Source organism: Hylaeus anthracinus, unplaced genomic scaffold (assembly GCF_026225885.1).
Source record: "Hylaeus anthracinus isolate JK02 unplaced genomic scaffold, UHH_iyHylAnth1.0_haploid 3, whole genome shotgun sequence".
Taxonomy (NCBI): domain Eukaryota; kingdom Metazoa; phylum Arthropoda; class Insecta; order Hymenoptera; family Colletidae; genus Hylaeus; species Hylaeus anthracinus.
The window spans coordinates 15,276,880-15,296,009 of NW_026535284.1; the positions used below are offsets into that span (position 1 = coordinate 15,276,880).

The 19,130-nt window shown below is 39.9% G+C and overlaps 5 protein-coding genes across 6 annotated transcripts; 3 read left to right on the forward strand and 2 right to left on the reverse strand.

Annotated features, from left to right (window-relative positions):
- Positions 1-433: 433 nt before the first annotated feature.
- On the forward strand, positions 434-4,757 carry LOC128893623 (uncharacterized). Of its 2 annotated transcripts, none has more exons than XM_054154726.1 (5): positions 434-2,403; positions 2,584-2,778; positions 3,008-3,397; positions 4,196-4,471; positions 4,584-4,757. In XM_054154726.1, the coding sequence occupies exons 1-5, from the start codon at positions 2,323-2,325 to the stop codon at positions 4,695-4,697; spliced, it is 1,056 nt and encodes a 351-aa protein (XP_054010701.1). In that variant the 5' UTR covers positions 434-2,322; the 3' UTR covers positions 4,698-4,757. The 2 variants fall into 2 exon arrangements, with proteins under 2 accessions (XP_054010701.1, XP_054010700.1); XM_054154725.1 differs by having other exon boundaries at positions 1,424-2,403; positions 2,581-2,778.
- Position 4,758: 1 nt separating this feature from the next.
- Positions 4,759-7,023, reverse strand: LOC128893631 (uncharacterized). Its single transcript, XM_054154737.1, has 4 exons — positions 6,459-7,023; positions 5,924-6,172; positions 5,609-5,751; positions 4,759-5,152 (listed from the first exon to the last, which is right to left on the reverse strand). The coding sequence occupies exons 1-4, from the start codon at positions 6,534-6,536 to the stop codon at positions 5,065-5,067; spliced, it is 558 nt and encodes a 185-aa protein (XP_054010712.1). The 5' UTR covers positions 6,537-7,023; the 3' UTR covers positions 4,759-5,064.
- A 419-nt stretch (positions 7,024-7,442) lies between these two features.
- Positions 7,443-8,702, forward strand: LOC128893628 (splicing regulator SDE2). The gene is made up of 2 exons (XM_054154732.1): positions 7,443-7,674; positions 7,760-8,702. Exons 1-2 carry the CDS (start codon positions 7,570-7,572, stop codon positions 8,387-8,389), a joined length of 735 nt encoding a protein of 244 aa, XP_054010707.1. The 5' UTR covers positions 7,443-7,569; the 3' UTR covers positions 8,390-8,702.
- A 1,063-nt stretch (positions 8,703-9,765) lies between these two features.
- Positions 9,766-15,950, forward strand: LOC128893815 (transmembrane protease serine 9-like). The gene is made up of 9 exons (XM_054155058.1): positions 9,766-10,020; positions 10,589-11,038; positions 11,135-11,845; positions 12,480-12,492; positions 13,038-13,120; positions 13,588-13,766; positions 13,843-14,128; positions 15,029-15,300; positions 15,385-15,950. The coding sequence occupies exons 1-9, from the start codon at positions 9,957-9,959 to the stop codon at positions 15,730-15,732; spliced, it is 2,406 nt and encodes an 801-aa protein (XP_054011033.1). The 5' UTR covers positions 9,766-9,956; the 3' UTR covers positions 15,733-15,950.
- A 127-nt stretch (positions 15,951-16,077) lies between these two features.
- Positions 16,078-19,106, reverse strand: LOC128893615 (protein FAM161A). The gene is made up of 9 exons (XM_054154710.1): positions 18,974-19,106; positions 18,163-18,725; positions 17,896-18,099; positions 17,672-17,836; positions 17,363-17,584; positions 17,004-17,267; positions 16,808-16,930; positions 16,577-16,721; positions 16,078-16,508 (listed from the first exon to the last, which is right to left on the reverse strand). The coding sequence occupies exons 2-9, from the start codon at positions 18,720-18,722 to the stop codon at positions 16,083-16,085; spliced, it is 2,109 nt and encodes a 702-aa protein (XP_054010685.1). The 5' UTR covers positions 18,723-18,725; positions 18,974-19,106; the 3' UTR covers positions 16,078-16,082.
- Between the last annotated feature and the right edge of the window lie 24 nt (positions 19,107-19,130).

A 19,130-nucleotide genomic window follows, 5' to 3' on the forward strand; every position in this document is an offset into this window, starting at 1 on the left:
ATAATTTTTTAATTCGACAGAATTAATTTATTCCATTGTCGCGAAACGCAGTAATTATTTTTTAATTCGACAAAATCATAGGATATCAGATACGTCGACTTCCTTTTTCTGTATATCGCAGTTTCGAGATCATTTTTTCCATAAATTGAATGCATTTACTCTCGGTACAGCGGAAAACAGAAGTTGCGCTTAAAATTTTGGACGAATAGAATAGCGTAACTGCGACTAAAATTAATTATTCTAATAACGATCTTGAATTAATTAAAAGTATGTTTCGTTTTGTAACTCGAGAGGGAGAATCCCTTGGCAAGTTGTCATTGACCCATGATTTCCCACGTCCCCCCCCACTGGTGGTTCCCATAGTGCTAAACATAAGCAAAGAAGCAAATTAGGGAAAAGGAAAACGAAGAGGGACGAGATGCACGAGTATCCTAGCCCAATAGTGAAAGTGCTCCGAGCTGAAATCACGTGCTTCAGTTTCCTCAGGTATATCACCAGGTGAACTCTTACAGAGGAGTCCAGTATCATCTTCGCCACCCTTCAATTTTCTCATCCAGCGTCCTAGTTTCGATTCGCAATTCCGTCGATATCTCCGAAACCATGTGGATATATCATCGAACTGAAATGTAAAACTATTGCTCCGTTATGTCATTTAAAAAATTCTTCTTATATTTCTGAAGTGTTGTTACCTGTGCTGCATTTCGAGAAAAATAAATGAAACTGGTGAATGCCTCTTCGAGACTATACGGACGCTTTCTTCGTTTGGTCTGTACTGTTTTTTATTTTCTCTCTTTTTTTTTTTTTTTGACATTGCATTCTTGCGTATTAATTGTGTATTAACGACTCGAAATCTTATCGCCTCTCGCTTCGATTATATATATATATATCAAATATCTTGAACGATAACAACAGAGTTTTCAAAATAAACGTTTTTAAGCTTTCGTAGAATTAAGCTTAAATTTTGCGATGACGAACTTATAGAAAAATTCTAATCATCTAATCATTGATACACATAATAAAATTGTTGAAACACTTGTGCTTGGATATATACTTGTACAAATCAATTTTTGAGATCGCTCTATGGCTCGATGTGTCCGAAGCTGAACCAGTCGCATCCAAGCAAGCATCTTCACGTACACTAGAGAGAAGTAAAAGTAACCCTCCGTTCACCTTCCTTGTTCCGGTCAATTAGATATTGCTTTGAAGTTATGTAAAACTTTCCTTCCATGCAATCATCTAACCATCATCTTCCACGCAAAATTTAATCTCTATCTAGAAAACTCATCCTTACTTTTCGATGATAAATCTTCGGATGTCAAAACTAGTTGATCGCGTTGCCGATACAAATCAATATTTGCGTAAATAATAACGCGTAGGTGCTGGTTGTATTTAAGCAAAAATATAAAATTGTCAGTATAAAAATGATCCTTTAAAAACAACATTTATTACATTCACGAGAAACGTTATTCATTTTCGTAGTTATAACATCTAGGGTAGTATACGTATTATATTTAACAATAAATTGTATATTACAGTTTGAGGATAATGATTAATATAAACGCCGGAGCACATTTTCTGCAATTACTTTATTAAGTAAAACAAGAGAGAAGCCTCTCGGAAAGTTGCCTCGAGTTTGATTTCGGCCGTTTCCGAGATAGTTCCATATTTTCCCAAATAAATTTGTCCCCTTTGATACGCAAGCTCACGATAGAAAGTAACTGGAACATTTTTGTGTGCTTCAAATGTTCCATACCAATTACTTTTACTTTCGAAATGTTAACTAAATATCAACGACTAACGCGATAGAAATTTTTGAACATTTTGTTCGGTACCCCGAACGTCGAAGCGAGAGGCACCAAGAGAGATGATAAAATTCGATCGCACGAAGTACATTCCCGAGGAATGCGTAATCGCGTGTTTTCTTATTTAAAAGCTAGTTTATGATGCTTCTGTTTGAGTTAATGATACTCGACTCTTCGCGGATCCGAGGAGAAGAGCTTTCGACACGCATTCCTAAGCGAATGCAGTGTTTGCTAATGCCGTAACATACGTGGGAACGCTGGTTTACGTTGCATTCACCAACTGTTTACACGTCGGAGAATAGGTTCGCGGGAAGATACAAGTTCGAATTTCGTTTACTTGTATTAACGATAAAAACATATATGTAACACCTCCGCGTAACGAAGAAATAACGTAACGTAGTAACGTAGCTATCGTGCGATTAGGTGACACGGAAATATTTCTTTACGTGTATTTTAGATAAGCATGGGAAGTATGAGCCTAAACACGGCGATTTAAAGTACCGACGAAATTGTCCTTACGATGAAACCAATCGGAGCACGAAACTGGTACCACTGGACTCTCGTTTTCGTAATCCTGATAATTCACGTCCGTGCGAAAAAGGTGAATTTCGCAGGTGAATTTTACCTGTGTTAATTAGTAAGAATGACAATTAGTACAAATTCCAAGGCGTTCCAATAATTGTACGACAGTCTTTTTGCATTGTTAAAAATTCTTTTAAAGTCTCTGTATCACGAGTATCGAATATTCAGCTCGGAAAAATTGTACGTTTTCGTTTAGGAGAAACGGCAAATATTTCGTGAGCAAGTGCTGCCGGCGCTAGGAGGTAAAATTCCAGAAGAAGCTTTCAAAACCGATCGTTTGGCTTTGAACCGGCTGAATAAAGAAGGCATTACCGTACCCGACGGGGTGGTTTTAGATGCTCGGCATGTCCATAAACATTCCCAGCATGTCCAAACGATGCCAGAGGTAATAAAGGTACGTACAAACATTCGGTTTCCTTCGAGACTAAAAATCGTTTTCAATATCTTGTAATTGTGAATGCGCGCTGAAAGCTTCTACGTCAAAAGCTTATTTTAAATAAAAGATTGCTCTTTTTTTTTTAAATCAACCAAGCGATCGACAGTGGATCCGAGGATCGCGTTGCTCGAATCCTCGTGCCCTAATTCACGAAACGAAACGAAATGAAAACGTTACGCTTTTAAAGGTATACCTAACACCAGACGGTCGTTACGTGCCACCGGAAGGACGATTCCATTATAATCACGCTAAAACGATAGACACGACTTATGTAATTCGTGCACCGTACTCGAGGTCCAACGGGCACAAGCACTCCAGCAATTTCAACAGGAACAAGCATCCAGAGCTACCGAAATTACAAGCTTACACGAGCTTCAGGCAATTCACTCCCATAGTGGTTCCAACGAAACCTGGAATATACAAACCTATTGTAACACCTTTGGTACTTCCTAGCGGCGCAGAATTGTTGGAGGAAACTTATTTACCCAGCTGGAACGTTCACTACGACTGGGACACCGTCTACGAGCCAAACAGCGATTACTACATCAGCAACATCGCTCTCTTCGACTCTCATCAGGTACTTGTTAAATTTAACATCGGTATTTTTAAACTTAATCATTTCATAGGGTGTTTTTATAATGAAACATATGAAAGATCTCTATCGTCTTCGAGAAAGATTCTTCGACAAAAGGAATCGTGGTAAGTTGCTGACAAGAAAGATACGAAATGATACGCCTCGTCAACCGTGGCAAGTAGAAAACCACAGACCAACCGAGAAAAATGTCCGTCGACACATGAGATTCTAGTTTGCCTAGCTTGATTAAGCGAACCACAATTTTTTAGAATTAGCTTGAGGGAATAGATTCAGTTGTCCTGCACTCAGAAATGAAATGAAAGTATTCTCGACGGTACGCTTGCTATTGTACATACTCTTATAGTCCAAGGTCAGTGGTAATAATTAAACGGAGCCATAAATCGGAAGAAACATATTTTGTACGTTAACAGTCGGATGAATGGAAATGGATGAAAATGTTTGATTTATATTCGAGCCCGTAATTATGAAAGTGGTCTAAGTGAAAAATTTAAACAAAAAAAAATGAGTGTAACAGTTATTTCACATCATATTATTTCAAACTATATTAATTGAATGTAATTTTTTTTCAAGAAGTATATGACTTAAACCACTTTCATAATTATTTCCTGACCTCGGAGAAAAGCGATAATTAAAAATATACGTGTATGATAATACGTGTATGTATAATTCTTTGATTAATAAATAATCGTTTCAAAATATATACGAAGAATTATAGAAAAATCACGTTCGAATGCTCGTGCTTATAAAAGAGTGAACGTAAAGCGTTACATGAATTTTCAGATCATAACCGATTACCAAGGGTTCCTGAATAACGTACACGAACGTTCTTCGAGGCACATTGGATCCCCGTACAGAGACCAAAATGGCTTTTCTCGGATTACAAAACAAGAGTCGAGGGGTAACGGCATGAAACCACGAGCAACATCCTATCAAAATGTTAGATTACATCTTGATAAAACTGTTCCACGTTATACCAATTTGACTAGCATTCCGGAGACTAGTTTCGCGTGTAATGGAAGGAGGGGCATGTTTGCGGACCCTGAAACCAATTGCCAAGTGAGTGTTCCACCGCTTGTTAAAGTGATTTCATTTTGCGAAAAGTTTACAGGACTTTACCGTGGATTGTTAGTATTTTTTTTTTGTAAGTTAATATACTCTTTCCTTTTAGGTGTTTCACAACTGTTCGGGTTGGTCGAGGACTTCTTCACTGTGCCCTGGGGGCACAGCATTCAGTGAAGTGAAAAAGCGCTGCGAATGGTGGAATACAGTGCAATGCAAATGATTATCACTTATTAAATTGTAAACGCTGTAAAAACAACCATAATAGACAAACAATTTCAATATAAAAATACTGACTTCAATTTATTACAAAATATGTAAATAAAATGTTTGACAAAAGATAATAAGGTCTTTGTATAAGAAACTTTTAAAACTCAAAATTTGTTTTTTTTTTCAAATTTGGTATGATGTTATACTCTCAGTTTCATATTGTGTCTTCATCTATACAGAACATGACGCTTTCTTTTTTAAAATTCCATCCCGCAACACTTACAGGAACCTTTTAACCAAATTATTAAAAAATTTAGCGACATTTCGATGGTCGAAGTTAAAATGAATGTGACACTTTTGATAAACTGTTATAAATATTTCTAAACCACAACAATTCTCATGTTGTTCACCAATCTGTCCTTTTTAACCTTTGGCAAGTAAGGATTTTTCTCTGGGTCCAAATTCAAACTGAAACAGAGGAAATAAAGATATTAATTAAATAGTAATCACACACGAATGTACGATTATTGTATGTTTATATTATTTAAATGTTGTTCATCGTGAAATTTGATCAGCGCCTCTATCAGGAAAACGCCCAAGTTTGTCGTTGACTAGTTTCTATCTTCACGGATAAATGGTGCCATTCAAATTGTGGTTTACCGACAGTACGGTAGTGTATCTAATTGTAAGTACGTGTGTCGGTAAATACAATGTAAATGGCGCCATGTAGCGGTGAAAGTCGAAATCTCGAAAATTAGTTCGCTAGGTTCGCGACTAGATCGAGAATTTATTCTTTTTTAAAGTATCGTCCTTGTACAAATTTTCAATATCTTCTTCTTCAATCGTAGGTCCACTTACTCATTCGTTATATCCCATTGAAGTAATCAAATTTTCTTTAAAAAAAAAAAAACTGTGATAACGCACCTGTACAAAGATTGAGCTTCTGCGCAATTCACGTTGTACCACCAGTCGCAGGCGAAATCCCGTTGATTAAAAAGGGTGCCATTTGTGCACAGAAAAGATGCACCTTGATGACCTTCACGACCATCGTGGCAAATATGATACGCCTAAAACATAAAATATTATTTATATTAATATATATGTAGTACTTTAATAATACTACCATTAACACTACTTCCATTTCTGTATTTATATTTTTATAACGAACAAGTACTCCGTTCGTCAACCTTGAAACACTAATTGAATAATTGTAAGCAATATACAAATGAAGCATATTACCTGACAACCGGTTTCCACGTTGGCGTACATTCCTGGAACGAATGGAACGTATGCGCAAGAAAAACTTGTCTGTGGCACGGTATGGTACAAAGGAAAATCGACTCCGGGAATCCCCGGAATTTTGCTGAAGTCTTGATGGTTCTTTGGTTTTTCGGTTACAACGATCGGTTTATCGAGTTTCCCTAAGGACTGGTAGTCTTGGTAGTTTTGATAGTCATTGTAGTTGAAATCTTCCACCACTATTCGGTGCTGAACGAACATAAATGCAGTCGTTAACGTTGAGTAAATAAACTTAATTTTAATTTGCCGTATGACAAATTAAGGTCGTTATGTTGGTACCACGCTATTTTTATACTTTTTGATTTGTATTATTTCCTTTTAAATATTGCAGATTTAGAATACACACATTTCCTACTAACTATACGTTACTTAAAACTCTGTACCTTTCTCAAAAATATGTTATTTAATAAAGCAATTTGATAACACGAGTGTCTGAAATGAAGTGAAAATAATAGAAGGATGATCATCACGCTACCTGGAGTGGATTGGTGGATGCTATTAGTAAAAAGATGACCACCAGCAGTGTAGCAGGGTTGTAACAGTTTCTTGACATGGCTGCACTCTAGATAATAATGAACTAAACTAGTACAGTTTTCAATGTGCAGTCGAGTTTTAGCTCTCCGACTGCTCTACAGATTATGTCACAGTATGAGAGGGAAAGTTGTACGGATATCGAAGTCGAGCAAGGACTATTCCGATTTTACGTGTGTTACGTTTAGGCGCAACGTAAAACAGAGTGTTACATAAACTTTCACGAGTTTGTCGACCGCAATCTTTCTTCTCTTATTTCTCCAAAAATGTTATTGTTAATTCGTCGCTAAATAAAAACTCGGAAAAACTTTGCAAATATTAATAGCTGATTATTTTTTATATAATACCGGTGTACCAATTTGGTACTTGCATACGAATCCCAATAAACCTACCAAGCGAGGCATTCGAATATACTTTGTAACAAATTCGGAAACAGTTGTGGGTTATCGAAATAAATTGTTATTCGAGTAATTATTCAAATAATTTACTGCTTTGTCTAAGGTTCCAAGTTATTCGAACGATAACATATTTGGCAAACGAATTATTTTATTTGAAAGTTAGCTAGTCGTTATTTGATTTTGCCTGGAAAATAAAGGTGTTTTCCTGTCGTGTGTAGAATGTTTATTCCAAAGCCACAGACATTTACTTATAAATATCCTTCGGGCTTCATTTTTTTTTGTCTTCATTCTCAATGAGGTTTTGTTCGACGATCGAAAGTCTAAACAGCAGATTTTATTAACCTTTTGACCGCGAAAAGCGTAGAATAGTAGGCTCACAAACTTGTCGGACAGCTTGGCTGACCATAGAAAATGATAGAATGTCAACATACGTATACATACTATGTACATATATTTATAGATGGCGGTTATAAATGAAAGTTAAAGTTTCGTTTTTTCTTTGTAAGAGGCGCTGCGATCGGACTCGCCAAATTCATTTCATTTGTTCTATTATTTAATACATAGTCCCTGCTTGTAGCCGCCATTATTTATTAGACGTCAGTTGATATTGATCCGAGTTACTCGTTCGTATATTGTGTTAAACTTTGCGAAATAAAAATGTTAAACGTACAAATAAGTACTGCCTCAGGAATAAAACAAATCCTTACCATTGATGCACCACTTAAAATTTATGAATTACGCAACCAAATCGAAGAATTAACGGTAAGTGTAACGCTAAAACTGTCGAATTTAACCTCAAAACGCTTGATTCGATTGACAAGACTAATCGTAATAATTTCGTTTATAGAATTTTTCACAAGAAAACTTTTATATTATACACAACGGAAAACTTGCCAGTGAAAATGATACCTGCTACGCCGGTTACGTTTCCGTGGTTCCACGATTGCTGGGCGGAAAAGGAGGTTTTGGTTCCATGTTACGGGCAATTGGCGCACAAATTGAGAAAACTACGAATCGTGAAGCTTGCAGGGACTTGAGCGGACGTAGATTGCGCGATATTAACGAAGAGAAAAGATTGAAAGTCTGGATTGAGAAGCAAGGAAAGCGGGAAGAGGAAGCAGCAGAACGCAAAAAGAAGAAATTAGAAAGGCTTTGCGCGGAACCTAAACATGAATTCAGAGATCCAACTTACGATCTCGAGAGATCAGTTTTAACAGAGAGGGTTGGTGATGCGGTTGAGGAGGGGCTAAAACTTGCCGGTTCATCTGGTTTAAAAAGAAAACACGACGAAGTACTTAAACCAAATAAAAAGAAGACAATATTGGACTTTGATATCGACTCTGACGAATTGGGCAGTTCGGACGATAGCGAAGTAGACGAAATGAAGTGTAAGAAAATGGACATAGACGAATTGAAGTGTAAGAAAATGGACATAGACGAACAAGTTTCAAACGACAGTGGACATTCAAGCAATTGAAGCAGAATGGCTTATCAAAAATACAAACAGAATGAAAAGTGAATATTCAGAAGCAAATTCTGATAGTCAAATTAGAGATCAAAATTTAATTAATGCAGAAGAATTGAAGAAAGACTGTTGCAGTAGATGGTAAAGAGGTTTCAGTGTCAAATCCATTACAACCTACTGATACGTAAAATATTAATTGTACAATACATATATGTCTCATTTTTGTATATTTTAAAGGTCGTATTGTACAAACACTTATTAAATAAAATGGTTTTAGTCACTATACCATCTTAAGTTTAATAAAGAATTTTTGATTGAAAATGAATCACTCAAAAGCAGTCTTGTTTGAATATTTTAGAATGTCCATGTAACAAATCAAATCACTTTCCACGCAACTAATTCGCTAGCGAGTTTAATACCCACTGCAAATAATGCAATCGATGTGAGAAATGGTTTCAAAAAATTGTTAACAAGCAAGTCTTTAAACTTGTATTGATACGCCCATCTATAAATGTCTTTCATATATTTCGACCCGATAAAATATAAACAATCGTTTCGCGCATACTTTCCTTGAATTTGAGTCTGTACCATACGTGCTAAAGCACCCACGCAAATGTAATGATAGGATTTACGACATTTTCTCCGGGAATCGAGCTGGAAATAATGATCGCTCTTATGTATTTATTAACCTGTATTAGAATATATATGTGAAAGGAGGATAAAATTTGTAAATAAAACCTCACGTTCTTACAAATTTTGTTCTCTTTAACAGATGATATATCGGTCAGCGTTGATGACGACGATGTACAAGTATCGTACTCCACGGCCATTTTCAACTTCTCCGCGGAGTACAAATTTAATTTGTAAAATTCTTACATTTCTTTTATATCGTAATACTCAAAATTGTATGTATAAATAAAACCAAAGAATATCGAAACTGATATTCTTTTGTTCGATATATAATTTTTTATTTAAAGCGATCCTGTCCGAAGTTGCCACACCGTGTTCCGTTACGACCGTTGCCTCGAACATTCTTCTCTATATTTGAATAACAAACGAATTATCCAGCCGACCTCAAACGTTCCATCCCGTATATTCGCAACGAACAAAATGCAATGTAACAAATGTACATGTTCTTTTCCTCGTTCTCGGACTAGTTCCGTTAACTTACTTCTTTTTATCGGTAATGTGCAAGAGCGCGCGCCCGACAATTTAAATTGCACCGAATCGAATACTCGGTGCAGTTCAGATTCGAAACACACAAAGATCAGGAAGCAGGAAGAACGGCTAAAATAGATCGAAAGATACCGAAAGGAAAACCGCGAAAAATCACAGCCTGATTTGTCAGTCGAAACAGGCTGTAACAGTGGGGGAACCAGTCGACCCTGACTACGGTCACTCCGTATCATCGACACTGTCAGTCGGCATCCTGATCTTCAGTACGACGGCTACGGTCCTAACTAGCGCTTCAAATTACCGTACAACGGATCATCTCCGATTCGACAATTATCAGTAACAAGAGATACTTTTCCTTCTTCGATCATCGGCGACCCCCTCCGCGGTCAACGACGCAACAGAAATGGTCAAATCGTATCTCTTAGGTGTTGTTCTTCAAGTATTGATACTCGGTTTCGCCGATGCCCGTAAGTAAAACGACGATCTTCGATACCGTTTAAATTACTTAGATTACGTGCTCTGTCCCAGTAACAGTTCTCGCTACGATTAATCTTAGAATGTAAAATTTGATAATAACAGACGTCTAAGCTTAGGATGACATCTGGAATGTGTGCCGACCCCACGGATTCCAGTTTTACTTGGAACTATACCGCGGATCCAATGTACTTACGACGTTATTCAAACGTGTACGTTATTTTAATTTGCGCGTAGCTTTGCAGAAATACTATCTGCGCGATATTTACTTCGATACAGCGCTATTTTTTCATGGGATTCCAAATGAGTCATACCAGGGTTAATGAAAGCACGCATACAGTCCATGTTTCCTTAGCTTACGTAGAATTACGAAACGACGGGAATCACGCTGCGTCGAAGCGACCATCCGAAGAAACACCGAGGGAACTTGTAAAAAAAAAAAAAAAAAAAAATACGATGAGGCGTTCAGGGAATTTCGTATCGTCAAGGCCACGCGATGCTCAACCGGACAATAATTTCAGTAATTTTTTGCACTTCCATCGGATAACTTTCACTTTTCAGAATCTCAAGGAAGGTCGGGGTGCGTGACACCTAACGGTGTGAACGGTATATGTATCGAAATACGACAATGCCAACCGTTGCTGAACATTCTCCAAATGCAACCTCTTCAACCGTCCGCTGTCGATTTTTTGAAGCAATCGCAGTGCGGTTTCAGCGGTAGAGATCCCCTCGTCTGTTGCCCGAACCAACCTCCGGACAATATTCCACCTCGTCGGGACCAGCCTTACCCCACGGTCGATCCGAATCGGAACGTAGACCCGAATTTCCCCGATCCGACTAATAATGGTAACATAGATCCGATAAACGACGGCGCGAACACGCAGTACAGTCTAGTCGACAATCCTCTGCTTTCCAACGAATGCGGTAAAGATTTGTCACAGAGAATTTTCGGTGGGGAACGCACGGAACTCGACGAGTTCCCTTGGATGGCGCTCTTGGAATACATTAAACGTAAGCATTCCGAGACTAATCGACACGTAAGAAAGAAAAAAAAAAAAAAAAAAAAAAAAGAAAAAAAGAATAGAAAATATAACAGCACTGTTTTAGCGAACGGTAAGACTACAGCTTGCGGAGGGGTGCTCATCAGTCGCCGGTATGTCCTGACCGCGGCCCATTGCGTGAAAGGCAAGGATCTACCGGTGTCGTGGCGGTTGGAAGCTGTTCGTTTAGGGGAGTACAACACAGCGACCGATCCCGACTGCGTCCAAGACGGGACGAACTCCGTGATCTGCGCCGATGATCCTATCACGGTTGGAATCGAGGAGCAAATCGCTCACGAGAGCTACAAACCGACATCGAGGGACCAAAAGTACGACATCGCCCTGTTGAGACTGACCCACGACGTCACGTTCACCAATTACGTGAAACCTATATGCCTGCCACCGAACGCCGCGTTCGGGCAAAAGGTAGTTGTCGCTGGCTGGGGAAAGACCGAGAACACATCGGCGTCGGATGTGAAGCTGAAGTTAACGTTGCCAATCGCCGACGACGCGTCGTGCAGGCAAACGTATAGCAACGCGAGAGTGATGCTCGGTTATGGTCAACTATGCGCCGGTGGACAGAAGGGCAAAGACTCGTGCCGCGGAGATTCGGGTGGACCTCTGATGTCTCTCGAGAAAGACCAGGATGGTAATGGAAAATGGACCGCGGTCGGTGTCGTTTCGTTCGGGCCGTCGCCTTGCGGCATGCCTGGATGGCCTGGTGTCTACACCAGAGTGGCAGACTTCGTGCCCTGGATACTTAGTAAAATGAGACCTTAAGACCTTACGGTGTCTTCGAAAAACACGGCGGATGTTCTCGTCGTCGCTCGTAGCTCGTATCTCCTCGGCCGCCGATGATCTTCTGTTTTGTAATGCAAAAAGGAAGCAACCTTGGTTGATATTAATCGTTGGCTGACGCACGCACAGTGTCCCGTGCATTCCGAAAGTCGTAATAATGATTGTAATAAAGAATTCATTGTTTCCTTGATCATGGATTTTTCTTCTTTCCAATTTGCTTCCTGCGAGCGGCGTGGATGAATAAAAATTTTATTACGCTTCGATAATCATAGGAGGAATATTTTCCTCCTGCGAGGATGATGTCATTACGTTATGTTTGTATTTGAACTATTCGCTGCATCGTTATCGGTTCCAGAGGTTATCGTTTTCGGGTCACGGAAAAAATCGTGTCATTTTTAAACTATCGACGCATGTGCACATATTTTCATAGATTCCGTTACAAGTTTCTTCGATCCGTTCGTTTATCGTAGCGAATAACGCACGATAAATAAGATCCATTCGTGATATAATCAGCGGAAGTTGTTCGCGGTCGTTTACTGTCGTTCGAGTCATTTCTGTACGGCGTAAAATACGTTTGTCGTTGTAATTGGGAATCCCCGGATCGCTTTTGTTAGATCGATCGCAAAGGTACGATTAGAACAAAGCTCTGATTCTTGGAACTTGTTCGGTTCGTTGGATCCTACCCATTCTCTCTTTCGTTTAGAGAAAGACGAGAAAGAACGCCAGCTTCTTTGTCGGAATTATTCCCGGAGAGACCGGTTTGCCGAAAAAATTGATTCGATCGAGCGCGCATCGGCCATAATTTCAAAGCGCGCACTCTCATTAGTCGAACGAATTTTCCTCGTACCCCCTTCTACCTCAACAATTTTTATTTTCGGTTTAAAGACTCGCGGAACTCGGCAAAGTCAGCAGATGGCAGCAGTTAGTACATCGAGAACTGCCGCGCGCGTTCGTTCTTCGCGAAAGGAACAAACAAACGCTTTTCGAAACTGGTTTGTCCGCTTGGTCGGCGATTTGAAAAATTGCATGCGAGCTGAATGGACGACGGTACCAATTCTGGAGACGCGCGATCCATTATTTAGTATAGTACAGATGAGAGAAACGACCGAGAGTGATTCCTCGCTGTTTTAACGAGCATCGGCCGGAAACGCCGTATTTGAATTCATTTCCAGAAAAAGAGAAACACGCTCGAGACCAAACATGATCCGTCACGTACTCTTGTTTGCGCTCGTGGTTCTACATGAAGCTACTGCGCGTGAGTAAAATATCGTAAATACGTAACCGAAAATCCCGCGGGCAAAACCAAACGGGGCACAACCCTCCTTTGTTTCGCTACCGTCATCCGACCATTTGGCGGTAAACATTTTAAATCGTCACGCCAATGTACGACTCTGTTTTCATACCTTTGTGTACGAAATTCGCGATCATTTCGACTCGTGACCATCTTCTGGTTCTTATGTATCTCGGTGGCATTCACCTCGCGAGGTAGCTGGCATTTATACAATTTTGTTTATAGCGCGTACTCTTCAAACCTACTTCGGCCCTCTTGTGTTCTGCACATTTCCGGAAGCCCACCTGTATTTCTCTTTTCCTTAATATATCTCGTTTTTTCCTTTACGCATCTTTATGCCACAGGGCTTTTCGATATTTTATATTTTTGTTAACCGATCCGCGAGAATCTTTGTTGCGTGTCTCTCTAAAAACGGAGGTTTCTGTTTTCAGAGGATGCGTGTATCACGCCCGAGAACAAAAGCGGTCAGTGCATCACCGTACGAAGCTGTCAGCGAGTGATAGACATTCTTCAGCAGCAAAGGCCCTTGAGCAGGGAAACTCTCAACTACTTGAACAGCCTTTCGTGCGGTTTCGAGGGGAACGATCCGAAAGTGTGCTGCGAGTTACAGGTGAACTTTATTTACTAGAGAACCGGAAGAATTTTTGTTACGCTCGGTAAACATTTGTAAACAACGACGGTTCTAGACTCCATCGGTGCCTGGAACTCAAACGTCGGAGCCTACGGCGGTCCTCGATCCCCCGGATGTCACGAATCATCCGAATTTACGACTGCTGAACAACGACGAGTGTGGACCGGCCACGGCGTCGAAAATCATCGGCGGCAACCGGACAGGCGTTCTGGACTTTCCGTGGATGGCGTTGATTGCTTATAACACCGGCAGAGAGACTCCAGAATTCCGATGTGGCGGATCATTGATCAGCAAACGATACGTGCTCACAGCTGCTCACTGCGCTACATCGTTGCCCGGTGGTAAGACGATCGAGATATTTTGCTTTAAAGTTTTTTATATGTATCCTTGAGAAATGTATAAGATCATATACAGGGTGTCCCAAAAGTCGGGGAGAAGCCGGAAATGGGGGGTAGCTGAGACGATTCTGAACAACAATTTCCTTTGCAAAAATGTCGGATGGGGCTTCGTTAAGGAGATATTAAGCGAAAACCTTGACCAATCAGAGCGCGCGTAGACCGTTGGAGCGGCCGCGGTAGCGAAGGCTTACGCGCTGGCGGCCGCGCTTGTACGCGAACAAGTGACTCGACGTGCATCGAAGGACATTGACGCTGCCGCCTAGCGCGTAAGCCTTCGCTACCGCGGCCGCTCCAACGGTCTACGCGCGCTTCTGATTGGTCGGGGTTTTCTGTTAATATCTCCTCAACGAAGCCCCATCCGACATTTTTGCAAAGGAAATTGTTGTTCAGAATCGTCTCAGCTACCCCCCATTTCCGGCCCCTCCCCGACTTTTGGGACACCCTGTATATCTATGTTCGTTGGATACATTAGTAGAGGATCAGATTGTAACGCTGCTGATCCGGGTTCGAACCTCGATTTATGTTTCTTTTTTTTATTTCAATTTTGTATCATAGAAATATACTTTTTATATACTGTGTACTATATACTGTAAAACCAAAAGCGATTTCCACACACGTGCCTTAACCTGTTAGATAATCGCTTGGACAGCGCTCGAAGCCATTATGTAGCAATAAACCATCGAGCAATTGACAATTACTCTAACGGATGCCACTTCTAAGGCAAGATCGAGTAGCATATACCGAAACGAACAGCGATAATAACGTTTCTCCTAACGCAGTGTTTATTGCATAAAACTTATCGTCACGTGTCAAACTTATTATCAACGTCAACATTGCTTTCAGGTCTCACGTTGATCGGAGTACGAATAGGGGAGCACGATTTGAACACGGAACGCGATTGCGATAGAGATGAGACCGGTCTTGAGATCGTCTGTGCCGACAGATACCAAGATTTCGGTTTGGAGAGCGTGCACTTTCATCCTGAATATTCGAGCAAAAAACTGCAAAACGATATTGCTCTGCTTCGGTTGAACGGAGACGCCGATTTCCGTCCGGCGAACGTGCGACCGATTTGCATGCCGCTTGGAGCGGCCGCTACCATTTCGCAAAAAAAAGTAAACATTAGAATTAAATGTCTATTTCGTGTATTTTCTTTTTTCGTTCCATGATAAATATTTATTTTCGTTCCCGAACGACAGGTTACGGTGACTGGTTGGGGTGCGACGGAACTCGGGCCGCGCAGTCAGTCGTTGCTACAAATCAAGTTATCGCCAGTTAGCACCGCGGATTGCGCGGAAGCGTATAAAGGGAAGGCAGAAATCTGGTACAAACAGATCTGCGCAGGCGGTAAAAGAGGCATGGACTCTTGCTTGGGAGACAGCGGTGGACCGCTTCAAGTCCCGACAATGTTTGGCGAAAACGTGAAATATGTTCAATACGGAATTGTCAGCTTTGGTCTGAAGAACTGCGGCACGGAAGGAGTTCCTGGAGTTTATACCAACCTTGTATATTACATGGATTGGGTTCTAGATACTATTAGGCCATAAATAATACACACAGTCTACATTTTTATTCAATTGATGAAATGATTTATTAAACGAATGCTAATGATGCCTTTACAGAGCTAAGGACTGAAAGCGAGAAGTCTTTGAACGTGATCAAGGGATCAAGTTGGCAGCGGCATTCATCGTATTAAAACACAATTCTACATTTGCTCGTTTCAAATTTTTATAACAATGTTACAATAAATCGTCATAGTTCTATATGTTTTAATATGTGTACGTAATGCAATACATACTAAGTTAGAAAACTTACAGGTAACTTGCTATCGCAAGCATCGTTCCTATCAGTATTTGACTAGAATTTACAGTTATCCACCCGATATATCGGGTTATAACTATCCCTCCGTATCGTGCTCGTCACTGTGCAACGTATTTTCATCTCGATCGTCGCTTAAAAAATCTTCGTTATTATGTAATTTATCGTTTTCATGTTGGTCTTCGATTAATTCTGCTGTCTCGTTTATAGAAACTTTTAATTGGCCGCGATCTCCTCTCTTTTTGGAAAGGGAACTTTGGGATTTAGCCGTAGATTTGTCGGAAGCTTGCGATCTCGATGCGTTCGATGACTTCGACGATTGGCTCACGGACGTTAATGTTCCAGAAGAGCTACTCGGTGATCCGGAATCGGGCCTAGAAATATTTTCGTAATCGATGTATGAATCTATGCTACGGGATTTTTGCCTATGTCCTTTTTTCTTTTTCTTCCGTTGAGAACACTTCCGGCCATCTTTCTGTTGCGCCTTTATGAAGGACTGATAAGTCTAGAAAAGCACCGCCATGAGTAGCCCATTCCTTGGCATTCATACTAGATGAAGCGAGTTTTGTTCACCTGAGAATGACGTTCGAAAAGCGTTGGTATTTGAGTCACGCGATCCAACATCATTTCCATCTGCAATCGATGACGTTCCGCCTGCTCGATCGCTTCGTCGCGACGAAGAGAAGTTCGAATGTCAAGGTCTCTCTCATGTTCGTGCCTTCGTGTTTCATTACAAGTTACTTTTGCTATACTTTATACTAATAAAGTTACACGTGTAACAATCTCACTTCGAAAGATTCGTACCTTGCCGCAGACCTCAAAGCTCTCCATACCGGATTCCGTCCGATCATAGATTCTCTCGTTCTTATCGCTTGTTCTCGCCGTTTCTCTTCCATCTTCTCTCTAATCTCGCGTTCCAATTTCTCGCTTTAACAGAAACATTAAATTACTCGTTTTCCTATTTCGGATTATCAATAGAAGTTACGCAGTTTTGCGGTACCGAGACATTTGGCATCTTAAAATCGCTGCTAAATTATTTCCCCGCAATGGTAAAAGTGACATCGCTGATCTGGACCTTTCTAACGGCATTGATGCACTGTTTGACAGTCGCGAGGAGTTCTTGCTCTCAGGATTCTCGTTACAATTTTTGCTCGTGTCCTGCAAACGCGTGCTCGCAGATTTAACCCGTTCTCGTCTCGCCATTGACGGAGGTAAAGAAGAAGATTTCATTAATTCCGCTGCTCTTACTCTTTTCTGTAGTTGCCTGCAAATTACTGTCAATTCTTGTTAATTGTTTCTATATTTCAATTTAAAAAAAAAAAAATAATAAATAAATAATACTCCACGTATTATATTGACCTGTAGTATTCGTCTTCAAGCATACGATCATATATCTCGGTACCAAAAAGATTCTTTGGCACGGGTTTAGCCTTGAATTTCATACACGCGCTAATACCTTTGCTACGAATTTCTGGGCTAGACCTTGCTAAGGATCTCCAGGCTCGACGGTCGCACTCGAGTCTAAAAGGACGTACCTGAGACATTAAATTTAAGGCACTTTCTTCGCGGATCATGCGACTTCTAAAAGATTAACAAAAATCACATGCACATCGTCCTTATTTGGTATCATATGTACTGTGATTATATAAAATATAGGTTAAGACGAACCGCTCTTCCTTCTCAGCGAGTAATTTGTTATAAAGTGGAACTTTGGACGTAAGTGGAATTGGTCTTATGTGACGTTTTCTATAGGGACTCCTTTTGTTACTACGAACATTTTTGCATTCCATTTCTTCAGTTTCAGCATGTGCCATGTATTTTTCTGCCTCCTCCCTACAATGTTTGTCATACAATTTTTAGTTTATTAATAAATGATATATCTTCCTTATTACCGTAGAGTAAAGCTGAATGGCTTAGGAACAGTAGGATGCCATTCCTTTGAAGTACTAGCTGGCAAACTTCTTGTCTCCACACTGTCTATATCGCTTTCTATACTGTCATCATTTTTTGATTGAAACCATGTTCTCCAACTGTTATTAGCAGAGTGTATCTTTTCGTTGCATATTGTCTTAGCTTCCTTGTCTTTCTTCTTGCATCTAGATACATGGAAACGAAATTACAAAACACAAACAGACTCACTTGTAATTGATTAGGGATACCTGTTTGTCAGAAGGTCTTGATCGTCTGCGAGTCCAGCAAAATTGGCAGAAGGGAATAGCATAGGACTACTTGTTCTAGACTCTTCGAAGTAACACTTTTTGCCATTTAATTTCAAGTTATTAATACCATTTTTACTTTTGGCACCTGACCTTTGACTAGACTTTTGTACTGAGAATCTGGATACATTTGCATTACCATGGTCAGTAAGTGAATTTTGTGAATTTTGTAAATTTTTTAACAATAATTTTTGTTTTCTCTTCAAGTAATCTACTTTTTGTTTAAATTGTTCATTTGTTAAATGATGGACTTGGCCATAATCTGGTATACTTTCCAGAAATTCTAGAAAGTTGTCCACAATCTCTCTAGGACTCGATACCTCTGAGTCGCTGAGAAATTCACCTGTTGTGATATTTATTTTACACATTTTATCAGCGTTCTCGTTATTGTTATTTTTCGTGAGCCTAGGACGTTCGTAAGAAGGTGTTGGTTGTCTAGTGTAAGGATCCACTGGTACTTTTACACAGGAATTATAAAAGGATGTGCCTCTGTGCTCTGTCATTGCCTATTAAAGTAATTAAGTTATCATTAATGCGTATTTAAGTAATTGAAATACAACTTTGAGCGTACAACAACTTTAAACATATTAGAAATCGCGCGCATTTAATTTCGATGCTCAACCGGTTGGATCAATATATTTCGCAAAACGGATTCTCAGATGTTTACACTTGCACATATCAATTTTTTTGCATTCATTTTTACGAGTAAAGATCTTTTATCATTGTTAAACAAATGGATAATGTATATACTTACATATACCCGTGTTTTTCGACGCCCTACCGCGATGCAAAAGCAACTCCTAGAAAAGATCAATGTAACTTCATCGCTGTATTCGTCACCATGGTGAACAAGAAGAAACTTTACTGACGACGAATTTTGTATAATAAACAACTAAAAGATACTGAAATTA